This window comes from Sinocyclocheilus anshuiensis, unplaced genomic scaffold (assembly GCF_001515605.1).
Source record: "Sinocyclocheilus anshuiensis isolate Anshui unplaced genomic scaffold, SAMN03320099.WGS_v1.1 scaffold1035, whole genome shotgun sequence".
Lineage (NCBI taxonomy): Eukaryota > Metazoa > Chordata > Actinopteri > Cypriniformes > Cyprinidae > Sinocyclocheilus > Sinocyclocheilus anshuiensis.
Genome location: NW_015547672.1, coordinates 73,843 through 87,762, shown reverse-complemented (window position 1 = coordinate 87,762; position 13,920 = coordinate 73,843). Strand labels below are relative to the sequence as shown.

The window sequence follows — 13,920 nt, the reverse complement described above, 5'->3', positions numbered from 1 at the left end:
CAGATCCTCCTGTCTGCCCTCTCTTCACTGGGCATCACAGGGATTCCTCTTCGCTGGTTTGAATCCTATCTCACTGGTGGGTCTTTCAGGGTGGCTTGGGGAGGGGAGGTATCCAAAGCACATCAACTTGTCACTGGGGTTCCTCAGGGATCAGTTCTTGTACCCCTCCTCTTCTCCATATACACTACATCACTGGGACCCATCATACAGGCACATGGTTTCTCCTACAATTGCTAAGCTGATGACACACAGCTCTATCTTTCATGTCAACCAAATGATCCCACGGTAACTGCATGGATCTCAGGCTGCCTGGCGGACATCTCGGCATGGATGAAAGAACATCACAACCTGGCAAACCTGGCAAAGACTGAGCTCCTTGTCTTCCCTGCCACTCCAACTCTACAGCATGATTTCACAGGTTCGTCAAATGTTTGATGACCAGCTGATCTTTAAAGACCACATTGCAAAAACAGCTCAACCATGCAGGTCTGCACTGCACAACGTTAGAAAGCTCAGGCCCTTCCTAATGGAGCATGCTGCACAACTTCTTGTCCAGGCCCGTTTCATTTCAAGGTAGGACTATTGCAGTGCTCTTCTGGCTGGACTTTCATCATGTGCAATCAAACTTTTACAAATGATTCAGAACGCAGAGGCTTGACAGGGTTTCAATGATCCCAAAAGGGCCCACGTCACACCTCTCTTTATCTCCCTGCACTGGCTACCGGTTGCAGCTCGCATCAAGTTCAAGACATTGATGCTTGCATATAGAACAGCCACAGGCTCAGCACCCGCCTACTTCTACTCACTCTTACGAATCTACATCCCCTCCAGAAGTCTGAGATCCACTAGTGAGCGACGCCTCGTGGTACCATCACAAAGAGGAACATAATCATTTTCCAGAACATTTTCATTCACCGTTCCTGGCTGGTGGAATGATCTTCCCACCCCTATCCGAAATGCTGATTCCCTGACAATTTTCAAGCGACAGCTGAAAACTTATCTCTTTCGTCACCATCTGACTTCAGCCTAAAAAAACGAAAACTTTGCTTTGCTTTACTTAATCCCCAGTCTAGCTTGTACTTATTTGAACAATGCCTTGAACTTGGTATTACGAGCACTTCCTGTGTTTATTTGTCTCTTTAAGATGAACCGCTTGATGTATTCCCCAAATTATAAGTTGCTTTGGATAAAAGCATCTGCTAAATGAATAAATGTAAATATAAATCTAAGATGTAGATGTGTTTGGTTCTTCATTGCAACAGATTTGGAGCTGCTAAAAAAAAATATCACAATAATCCACAAGTAATTCACATGACTCCAGTGCATTAATTAACATATTGAGAAGAGAAAAGTGGCATGTTTGTATAAAAAAAAAAAAAACTTGCTTCCAGCTGAAGTTTGAATCTACCATCCATAATATTCACTCTAAAAAAGGAGTAAAAATAGGGTACAATGTACTGTTTTTTTTTTTTTACAGGTGTTTTATCTGTATTTTGAATTTTGCACTTCATTGCGTATTAGGGTTAACAGAAATGTCCTTAAAATGAATGGATAATGTCCTGGCAAAAAATGACCTGTATATATACAGTATATTTATACAACATTTGTTTCTGGTCTTTTAAATCTGATTGGCTGGAGGAGTGTGTGTCACAGAATGTAGTTTTAAGAGTATTTTATGCCAGAATGTACTTGTATAGACTTCAAATATGCGGTTTGTTTAGAAAGTTTATGTCTATTTGAAAATTTTCTTCTATGTTTTCAGAGCCATTTCAGAGCCTCAACTCATCCAGATCTTCTGGAATTTGCCGCTGACTCTGATGTCTCTATAGTGGTTAAACATGAATTGTAATCCATTTGTGTAAATCGAATTGCCACTCTCTGATCTCATTAATCTATTATTTGTTATTTGACACAGCCAACAAATGCATTGAGCAGCACTGTCATAGGAAATCACCCTTAACAGATGTCAATTTGAGATTTTAATCTGTGGCGGAAGGAAGTAGTTCTGCACAAAAGAGGGTTTTTAAAAACACACTGTTGTTTCTTATGTATTTACACACTTTGCCATCAAACTGTTGTATAAACGCAATATCACACTTGTAGCAGTGCGATATGGCTGTACATCGACACGCTGTGATGGGTTGATTAGATTATGGACTCTTATTTCACCCAGAAGCGGCTTTAATGATGGATTTGTTTCTTAAAAATGTGCAGTTTTTCATTAATTGATAAACTGGAGTTTTGTAGATTACTTGTGGATTATTTTAATGTTTTTATCAGCTGTCTGAACTCATTCTGATGGCAGCCATTCACTGCAGAGGATACACTGGTGAGCAAGTGATGTAATGCTAAATTTCTCCAAATCTGTTCAGATGAAGAAACAAACACATCTACATTTTGGATAGCAGGGCCGTTGCCAGAACATGTATATAACGGTGGGGGATTACGTTTTCATAAGGGGCACACTTTTTATGAAATCAGAAAAAGACATTCACCAAAACAATAACAACGGGTATTACAACTGAAATAGATAATGTTCAATATATATAGAAACATTTTTTTCACTATTAAAAACTTGTGTAACTAAAAGGAATTATAGAGACCAATAATAAATAAATAAATAAATATTTAGAGAGAATGATTCATCATAAAGACTAACTTGATCAATCAGTGTCTATTTAAATTTGGCCACATAAATGTTTACACAAATTAATGTTTTAAACGAGTCCTGCACTATATATGCATGGATAGCATAATAGAGGGGACTTACACTTTTGGAGCTATTTGATGAATAAGAACATATTCAGTGAAAAAGTGTAACAAAGTGCTGCAATACTACTTTTCATGGTTAACTGTAGCGAGATGTTTGGCAGATGTTTCAGTGAAACCAATGGTCATGTTCACATGTTCACAACAGGGTCTTCTGACATCTGGACTATCAGACATTTGGGGTGTTGAGGGCGTCAGGGTGACAAAAACTGAGGGGAAACGTCTGTCTAGAGCTCCTCTTTCCTCTCATGGAATTTTAAGAAAACGTGACTATACATTTCACGCAGTTATAAACATTTGTTTCTCTTTTTTGTTGGCTTGGGGAATGTAACGCATACTGACGGTGGCTTCCATTCATCTTTTTGCGTTTTCTATCTGCCTCTCCCTCCCTGTCTCCCTCTCTCACACACACAAATTCGTTCCCCTCCCTCCCATTCGATTGATCAGAGGCTTGTGGGTGTCTTGGATGAGTCATATCTGCAATTTACCCAGTTTAAAGCATCTTTCAAATTACTTCCCTTCCAGTCGGGTTCCGTGCTGATAACCGATAACAGTTTTCGTTCCTACAAGGAGGTTTGGAGGACACTTGTACGCTGGTGTTGTCGTGGCGCGCGTGTTTATGGCGCGTAACTGTGTATGTGTGTTTTGCTGAGGTGCGCATGCGCGCGTCGTGTGCTCCGTAAACACCGAAAGTCATGGAACATGTGGAAGAAAACAAGAATGATGAAGACGATACCTGCAGGTTCATAACTGGATTGCTCCACTTAGTCCGACACCGTCGATTCTATAATAATTGAAGGTGACGAAAAAAAATATATTTTGAATCATTCGTTTTTACTTTTTAAGGCTGTAGCCTACACTTAAATGGCCACACTTTTTTTTTCTTGTTTACGTTTTATTCTGCAGTTTATCGTCTTTTGTTTCATCTTTATTTTTATGATAGGCCTTAATTTGCTCATTTGTGTATTCCGTCGACTTAAATCTTCAAAAGGCTTTTCAGAAGACGCATAGCCTACCATATCTTTTTTAAAATCTCTGTCAACGATGAAAACAGTTTGATAGGCTGTTTTTCCTCTCTCTCCTAATATTTGCCTTGTTGCCAACTTTAAATGTGAAATGGGCAACATCACAGAGGAACCATGAGTCACAACGCTTGGAATCACGTAATGATAGCGCCCTCTCCTGGATTTATTTCCAGGAGAAAGCAGTTTATTAAATCCTCTTTACAATACATCATTGACAATATACTGAAGTCTTTAATTTAGTATTTAAAGCTAATGAAAATACAGGTACAATTTTGAATTCTATCTGTATACTTCAATGTGTACATTTTCTTGTAACCTTTCATTAAAATGTCAGCATTCCTTTGTCTTGAAAAAATAAAGAGAAACAAAGAAAAGAAAAAAATATGAATTTAGGTTGTAGACCCATGTATGACGAAACTACAAATATGTATAAACACGTGTTTTACATTAAATATGGCAAAACACAAGAATTATATAATCACTATTGTCTTTCCGACTTCATGTGATTGTTTCTCGGCCACTTATTTATAAATATTATTTATAAAAAACATATTTGAGATTTACTTTTTTTGGCATTCATTTAAAAGTTGATCTTCATAGCCTACATTTTGTGAGCTAATTTGTGATTTGTAGGCTACATACTGGATTCCATATTATCCATCAGCCTGCATATTACGGGCTTTGTTTAGCCTACTGAATTAAAAGTCATTGCGAAATATATTAAAACTTTACGTATCATAATAATATACATGATTTTTTTCTGTCATTTCTTTCGAAATTCAAGTCTGCACTAATATTCACAACATAGGCTATCATTAATAACAGACTGACGACAGGTTATTAGATAGGCTATTTATGTTTTGTAAGGGGTGAATGCACAAAATACGTAAAATATTTGTAATGCGTTGTCTTGGCCTTTTTGTCTCTTAAAATGTGAGACATCACAATTTTTATTTTTCAGAATCGTATTAACTGAACTAATGTAAATGCGTGCTTTATTTGAACATCGCTTGCACCAAGTCCAAATGTTATGGGCGAGCTGATCCATCCTCTCTCTCCGTGAAAGAAAGAGAGATTGATGGCAGGGAACCGATGAGTCTCGCTGATATCAATCGGCTCATTAACTCCAAATACGAAGCCCACCTCCGACGTAATATGTCACTGACCAAAGGGTTTCATCGCATAATTCGGCGAAAAGGCGCTTTGGTCTGTTCTCTAAACAAAAACGCATGAGATGCTGAACGCAAATATATTCGGAAACGAAATTTAGTTTACAATGATCATTATTGTCCTTTCAACAACTGCTAGCGGGCTTAGTTATTACAGCGCAAAATGTCGTTTTCTGCGACAGAACACAAGGAACATGTTGGCGTTATCATCTGTCCATTTATCCATAAAATATTTTTGCTGACAAAAGTCATCAATTAAAAACGCGACAATAGGTAAACACTTTTGGTGAACGAGAAGCGCGCAGAACAGCTGTCCTATGAATGACGGCGCGCGCGAGGACTGACTACGCTTCATTCGCAGTGTAACGAACTGTTCAAACTGTAAATATTGAGATATTCCGAGGTCAAACACTCCCCTGGGTCGAGATGATTGAAATTGGGACACCGCACAGAATAAATAAAACAAACAGATCACTGCTAGCCGCAAGTTAGTCCAGTGGCAACGGTCAAAGAGCGCATGCTGACACACATTCACTGCAAAGGATCCAATGGTGAGCAAGTGATGTAATGCTAAATTTCTCCAAATCTGTTCAGATGAAGAAACAAACACATCTACATTTTGGATAGCAGGGCCGTTGCCAGAACATGTATATAACGGTGGGGGATTACGTTTTCATAAGGGGCACACTTTTTATGAAATCAGAAAAAGACATTCACCAAAACAATAACAACGGGTATTACAACTGAAATAGATAATGTTCAATATTAAAACATATAGTTCAACCTACAACAATTCAGATAAATTAATTAACTAAAAACATTTGCATTATGTGAGTCTCGCTGATATCAATCGGCTCATTAACTCCAAATACGAAGCCCACCTCCGACGTAATATGTCACTGACCAAAGGGTTTCATCGCATAATTCGGCGAAAAGGCGCTTTGGTCTGTTCTCTAAACAAAAACGCATGAGATGCTGAACGCAAATATATTCGGAAACGAAATTTAGTTTACAATGATCATTATTGTCCTTTCAACAACTGCTAGCGGGCTTAGTTATTACAGCGCAAAATGTCGTTTTCTGCGACAGAACACAAGGAACATGTTGGCGTTATCATCTGTCCATTTATCCATAAAATATTTTTGCTGACAAAAGTCATCAATTAAAAACGCGACAATAGGTAAACACTTTTGGTGAACGAGAAGCGCGCAGAACAGCTGTCCTATGAATGACGGCGCGCGCGAGGACTGACTACGCTTCATTCGCAGTGTAACGAACTGTTCAAACTGTAAATATTGAGATATTCCGAGGTCAAACACTCCCCTGGGTCGAGATGATTGAAATTGGGACACCGCACAGAATAAATAAAACAAACAGATCACTGCTAGCCGCAAGTTAGTCCAGTGGCAACGGTCAAAGAGCGCATGCTGACACACAATGAACTGTCTCGTGTCTGGTTCTTCTTTGTCAATATTTACGTGGAAATTAGCTCACATAATTCGGTTTAAATCGTCAGCATCAAGTGCCTAAATGTGTCACGGGGCTCAATCCTGACTGAGGCACCTTTCAGTCAGACATTTTTGATAAATCAGAGCCTATGCCTCAAGAGAGCAGTCGCTTACGAGAATTTGCCAACACAGATGCGGTGCTCGTGTGTGGGCGCAAGGCTTGGGCTACACACCATTAAGCTCGAGCCGCAGCTGAGTAAAATGTGAAATGGGAGAATTAATCGATCCCAGGACGATGCTTTTTTCAGTCTTGTGGGAGTATGAATTCTTTTATTCATGAGCGCGTTTTATGTCACTTCCATTAGGCAGTGGACATTTTTTGAGTGTATTTGAACATACATTTTCATAATTGCAGCCAATATGTTTGCAGAGCCCACAAAAACTTGAGGAATCTTTTCCTTGTGTAGGTGTGAACAATAACTCTCATCATCCCATATACCCAGGAAAAACTTCAAAAGCGCCTTTATCTGCTATTTTGCCCAGTTCTCTTTGTTTTGCCTCAGTTTTTAACATATAATGTATTCATTCTCTTCTTGAGTGGGCATTTTGGGTCCTGCATGAAGTGCATGGGCAGTTAGGAGGAGGTGAGTCAGCGCGGGGGATGGAGAGCGCTGGTTAAGGGTCACAACTGCGCTAATGCTGAGTGGCAGTCGATAATGCCAAGCCGTATCAAAATCTGACCCTTGGCCCTTGGAGCTCTTAAATTATTCGCCACCAAGGTAGAAAAGGACACGCATTCACACTCATAGCTACACGCGCTTTCCTGTGAACCCCTTTGTTGCATGCCGCATTTTCCTTTACAGAATAAAAGGTCATTTCCCCGCCAACTTAAATAACATACGTTATTTCTTGGCACCGTATAGCTGTTGGAAAATATTGAAACAATCAGGCCTCGCAGGTATACCTCTCTGGAGCGTAAAATGCAGCATTTTTAAGTGGCAGCCTTAAAATGAATGGTTTGCAGTGAATCTTTGCATCATTTTAGTTTAAGCAAAGTTGGTTGTATATGGTTCTTTGAATTTTTTTATTATTATTTATTAATTAAATGTTTTACTTTTCTTTTTCAATGTTTCGTTATGGATTCTTTAGATCAGCGTATTGGTTTATGGGTTCTCTAAAGCACCAGTACGTACGGTAGGCTACAAAGGTTCTTAAAAATGTTTTGCAGTGACAGTGGCTGCAAAACCCATTTGGTTCGAATTCGAACCCATTTTCATTAATCTGATTAAGTAGGGTACCTGGAAATAACAATAACAATAAAAGACAAATAAAAAGCAAACATACACGATATAATAGAATTAGGTAGGACGGATCTCAAAGTTTCATGCCAATTCAAGAACACGAGTCTATTGGATGCAACCTTTGAAAATATTGAAATAAGGTTCCCACTCTATAATGAGACAGCTTTGATGCTGCCATTTCGAGTGTGGCTCGTGGGACTTCAATATCCGCACTGCAACTAATCCAATTACACGAATCATAAACTGTGATTGGCGGGATTGCTGTTGGCTCCAATGCCACGCGAGCGTTTTCCAATTAGGCCTATTCCTAAAACCTACAGTATTGATGTAAAGGTTCTAGACCACGTCAGACGAAATTCTTATCTCGAAAAGCATAATTGCGAGAGAGAGAACGCCATGGTTGCACTCTTCATGAAACATCTGGACTATTTCTGGATTGTTTGTAGGTCAATTGAGTCAACTGAAGCTACCTGTACATGCATATAATTACAAAAATACATGTTAATGTGAAAACATTACATGAGAATGACGTTTGAGACAGATGGATGAAAGTCAGGGGCGACAGGAGACAAAGAGCGGAAAATTAAACGAGCTCGGGAAATTGAGCGGAAGTAGAGCAGTGAAGCTGAACCGCCTGCGTCACGGTGGGTGCAGCAGTTCGGTGTCTCTCCAGCTCTGATTAAGGCCACCTCGCAAACAATCAACAGGCCAAAAGGGTCTGCTAAATAAGTGACAGTGTCAAATTTTGCTAGGTACATAGTATACCCTATAAATACATCATATGTATTGCGAATAAACGGATATTTAAACTTAAATGTATAATGTTCAAAACAGCAAATCGCCAGTGTTCAATCAACTCAGCTAGAATTAGATTTAATTTCTGTATTAGTTAATTTAGCAGTGGTGCTTTCACTGTGTACCACAGTGCTCCGTTCTTAATGGAGAGACTGTTTCATTCATGCAATCTCTGTCCATTCATCAGAGCACCGTAGCGTACCCTCTGAGTTCAAACGAGACACGAAATTCTTATCAATGGAGAGTTCTGACGTCAACAGCGGCGCGATGACTCGTGAATCACGTGTCCAGACGCGTCTATACAAAGGGGAGTTGCGCTGTCCGTGGTCCTGAAAAAATCACGCTCCGCATTCATCTCTCAACACGACAGATCGAAGTGTGTTTCAAATAATTCTCGTGGGAAGCACAAGAATTATTCGACTCAAGTTTTTTTGACTTACTTTAACTCAAGTTTTACATGAACTTAAGGATAGCGGTTGTTTCCATACCTCATTTAAGAAGCACAAGGTTTTGAGTTCCAGCTAATTTGCTCGGGAAATCAGGTAAGTGCTCTGCCATTCCTACACGCACTCGATAAATAGTTTATAGTTCCCTATAAAAACAAAGAGAAGCCATGAAGGACTAGAGATAAGTTTTCCGCTGATACCTACTTTGAGATGATGTTGAATCTCAGTGCAAGTCATTCAAGGAGATACAGGTCGACCGATCAACAAGCGTTTCATTCATACATTTCTAAACGCCTTTTTTTCTTTAGTAAGAATACACGATCCGCATCAGTATCTTTCCGACAAGGTAATCTTGATATGTGATGTCTATGTTTTTTCTTTGTTAAAGCAATACATAATAATAATAAAAATAATATTTTGGGATCGTGTGCGTTGGAATGAGGATTTTAAATAAATCTTAAGACTAGTTGGCTGGGAGTTCATTCTTTGAAAATCGAAAGGAGGGAGAGAACGTACAAACTAATAAATGAACGATCAAATTGCTTTTATATGAATGAATAAAAAGAAAAATATGTTGACTGACATAGTAGGTTTTTCTCGCAGTTTGCATTTCAGGAGAGAGTGAGAGAAAGCACATCTGAATTTATAAGGTTTTATTCAGGCATGCTTTCGATTCCCTTGCAAGTCAAGAAAGACAATTTACACTGTTGTTTTAATATAGTTATTAACCATATGTCGCCTTGTTGTGGCGTTTCGCTAATCCGACTCTAGAAATGATAGGTGAAGAGGCAACCAGGAAATTCGCTCGATATTGCCTTTATACGTAGTCTCCGTGTGGACTCACTTTAATTAAAGCAGCACAATTAATTAGATTTAAAAAGTGATAGTGTATTGTGCTGACAACGTACTGCTGTAAAACAAGCGCAAGTTGTAATATTCTACCATACTAATTCAGTTAAACAGATTTCAGCTCATGCACGTTATAATGCTGTAGAGACGAGATGTTAAAATATCAGTGTCAATAAAATGTATAGTCTTGTTAATGTTCAGAAAAAAAACACAAATTAATCACCATTTATTTCTTTTGTCTTTGTCAGGTGCTCCCCTCTCCCCCATCCTGTCCTCTCTGCATGGTCATGTTCTGCTGTTGCTACCCCTCCAGCACCTCAGCTCTCCTGTTATTCCTCCTCAGCCTCACCCCCCTGCTGGCCCTGGCTGGCCCTGCACCTCAGCAGAGATCTTCAGTCAGCAGCAGCATCAATGAGGCTCTCAACTTGGCAAAAGAGGACCCGGGGGCAGCAGAAGGAGCTGCTTGGACACATAGGAAAGTGGACAGCCTGCTCCAGAAACCCTTGGGACAGGAACATGTCTCAGATATGGACTCTGCCAGTTCTCTAGCCTCGGTTCTGCTTGAGGCTCTTGACCACCCAGTTAGAGTGAAGATGACCCAGGGGGATTTTGAAGAAGGACTCGCGATAGATGCAATGAGGAATCAGGGAGACCTTGAGCAGGACACAGAGAAATCGGCAGAGGTTGTACAGCAAGGGGAGGAAAATTGGGGACAAGAAAAACCAAAGGATGAAAGTGAGAGTGTGAAGGAGGACGAAGTGAATACGTCTGAAGGAACGGCCGGGCAGAGTAAGTCTAACGTGGCCAACCCCCTCCAGCGCAAAACCAGGGGCTATTTCCAAAACATTGACCTCGGGCTGCAAGACAATGAGATCCTCCCACCTCTAAAAGGCTATAAAGCCTATAACCAGCAACTGGCCCAGGCGACCAAGAAGCTTAAGTGGCAGGAGGAACGAACGAGAAACCCATCCCAGCTTGACAGAAACTTCATGGATGATTTCGATTTTGTGGAAGAAGAGGAGGAGATTCTGACCCGCAAGGAGGAGGAGGCACGGGCACGGGCAGAGCAGGAGGAGGTGAGGCGGCAGGAGGCCGAGGCACAGGAGGCGCGTGAGGAGGAGCAGAGATTGGCAGACATCGCCTCTGACATGCTTCTGGAGTATATGGGCAGGAAGCAGAAAGCATCGTCCTACATGAGAGACATGAAGGCGGCGGCTCTTCTAAACAACGTGGCTGAGGACAAGCGCTCAAACGAGGTGGAGGATAACGACGATGATGATGAGATGGATCCCCAGACCATCGACAAGTTGATAGAGATTTCCAGCAAGCTGCACTTGCCTGCTGACGATGTGGTCGAAATAATCAGCGATGTTCAGGAGAAGAAGAAAAAGAGGAAGGATTTACCCCCGAGCAACACCCCTCGTTTCCGCCCTCTAGTTCCTCTCAAAGCCAAGCCGAGGCCTCAGGCATATCAATATCCTAAGTCACCTAAGAAATCCTCTTATACAGTCGATCCATATAAGAAATGGTACAAGGAGAAAAACAAAGGCAAGCTCAGCAAGCAGGACTACTGGTTTAAGCCGCAGAAGCAGTTTCTGGCCTATCCCTCATTCCCCTATTATCAGAAGCCATATCGAGCCTATTACCCGGTCTACTTCCCGCCCCCCAAGCCGCGGTTCTATACAAATCCCGCTCTGTCGTTTGACTACAACTTTGGGGGCTCCATGGGGTACGGTCTGAAGCCTCCAAGCCGTAGGTACAGAGACAGGCCCAAGGCCAGGGACTGGAAATTGGCGCAAGCCCCGCAACGCTCCCAGAGCCCCTACCCACAACCGGACACTGTCATATCTAATTACATTCTCCCCCATCCCCGAACTTACCAGGCTCTCCCTATGCCCAAACCACGTTCTCCTCAGAGTGGGAGAGCACCTTCTTACATCTACCCACCAGACTATGTGTACGATGAGCCGGAGTCTCCACAGGGGAGCGATGAAGAACTGGAGAACTTCATTGAGAAGATTTATTACAACCGTAGGTTATTTTAGTCAGCTGGGAGTTCAGGATATTCTAAAGCGATGAAACAAGCGATGAAAGAGTGAGGAGAAAAAGCTGACAGGGAGTTTGAGCGACAGGGCTGTGAAAAGACAGTTAGGTGTTTCTTCTCCACTCTTGTGTTTTGATACATTCCAAATCAGGAACGGAAGAGATGGTGCTGCTATATCAGAACCTCTCTGCGTGCACTCATTTGGTTTCTCTCGCAGTTTACATTTTAATTTGGTGAGAGAATACACAGGTGAATTTGTAAGGTTTCATTCAGGTATATTTTTGATTCTCTTGCATGTGGAAAAAAAATACAAACGATAAAACAAAAAGAAACCAAAAACAAGCAGACAAAATGGTCAAAGAAAACATTTTGGTGCCAATTGCAAGAGACCCATGTTTATACAAAGATTTATTTTCTTTAGGAAACACTTGATTAATTGAAAAGCAAAGCTTGGGGTTGCATTATTGATACTGCAGGGCACAGTAATAATTGTTATGGCACTAGTTACACAAACAAGTAACTGTCAAATTATTACAGGCTTTTCCTGAGGGTCTGTTTGATTGTTTTGATCAATGTTCCTATTGCCTTAATACTGATCACTGTTTTCGCTCATCCATGTGCATGCAGGTCTTGCACCACTAAAAAAAAGAATTCTGTCATGCACGCTGTAAACAATGCTTGAAACTAAATCTTCCATTTTATTCACAGAAATGCAAAATGATGAATATCTTTGCTAGGTGGGTGCCCTGTCAATCTGCTTGGTGGAATACCTGTACACAGGTGATTTACTGTAAACTTAACATCTTGCCAAAATTTCTAACAAATTTTAAAAATGCCCCTGTTGTTGTGGGTTACCTCCAATGTTCAACCACTGAGTACAGTATCTTTGTCTTGAGACCCAAAAGAACGCTGTATAGTAATGTTTGTTCCTAAAAAAGGTTTAAAATGTCTGAAGTTTGTGAGGAATACTCTAAGAGTGAACAGTTTGCACGTCTATCTGTATTTGCATCTTTAAAAAAAAACACACAAAAAAACAAACAAACAAAAAAAGACAAATTTGGGGAAAATTTCCTTGATCAAACTGTGATTATTTTAAAAATTAATAAAAAGAAGAAAAAAAAAACAAAAAACAAAGAAAGACAACTCTAATTACTATAGCAAGTGTTTTCATCAGTGAACTGTCTTGTGAAAGGAATTTGTTGTTGTCAACTTCCCGATTGTAAGTTGTACAGTGTCAAATAAACAAGTGTGTGTGCAATGTGTAAATAACAGCATGTTGATCACTAGTTTTGCTATATGACGAAAATAAAAGCAATTATTTTATTAAAGTCAGTTTTTTTAACAAATGTCTTATTGGAACGTCTTTGATCAGATCCTGAGCAGAAATTAATTAATTTCTGTACCACAGAGGGTTCTTGCCAGGATGATATATGCCGTTTCTTATCTCACCTGTAGCAGAAATTGCATTTGACGTCACAGAAAGTTTGAACCAGCATGCCCAGTACATCTTTGAATTTTATCTCTATTTTCCACAAGCTTTTTCTCATGCTGTATTACAGCTGAACACTGAAAACACAAACTGACTGACTACAGAGACAATTTATTCTCCAGCTACTCATATACCTACAAAGATCTCTAATGAAACAGATAGATATGCAGCTCTATGATTCTTAAAAAACCTTTACGAGTCACGGCCTCATTACTCATGGCATCCTGTTCCTCAACAAGCATTCATCGGAACATGTTGTGATTATTAAGATTGAACATGTTTACCAAACATCAGAGCAAAACATGTACAGAATTACGTGAAAGAAGATGTAAGTGCATCTGAATGCAAGCTGTTCAGCAAAATGATGCTGTTCAATAAGATGCCACTAGATGAAAGTCATTCGCTAATAAAAAGAACTTGGAATAATAAAAGGCGAGTAATGTGATGGGAATAGACATGGAGACACACTGAGACCAAATGAAAGAGAGGGGTGGGGAGAGAGAAAGCTGCAGTGATTAATGAGTCACATGATTGACGGGTGAGTCATCTACTGCCATGCACCACTGCAGAACCTCAAGCACTTAT

General features: G+C 40.2%; 1 protein-coding gene across 2 annotated transcripts in view; it reads left to right on the top strand.

The window, feature by feature from the left end:
- The window catches only part of LOC107702794 (uncharacterized), a 33,987-nt gene extending 21,493 nt beyond the window's left edge, over positions 1-12,494 (top strand). The window contains exons 1-2 of one of the 2 annotated variants that reach the window (XM_016505209.1): positions 8,976-9,049; positions 10,051-12,494. In XM_016505209.1, the coding sequence (XP_016360695.1) occupies positions 10,084-11,847 (1,764 nt within the window). In that variant the 5' untranslated portion in view covers positions 8,976-9,049; positions 10,051-10,083 and the 3' untranslated portion in view covers positions 11,848-12,494. Of the gene's footprint in view, positions 1-8,975; positions 9,050-10,050 lie in introns of those variants that run through there. The other variant, XM_016505210.1, reaches the window with a different exon arrangement.
- Positions 12,495-13,920: the final 1,426 nt, after the last annotated feature.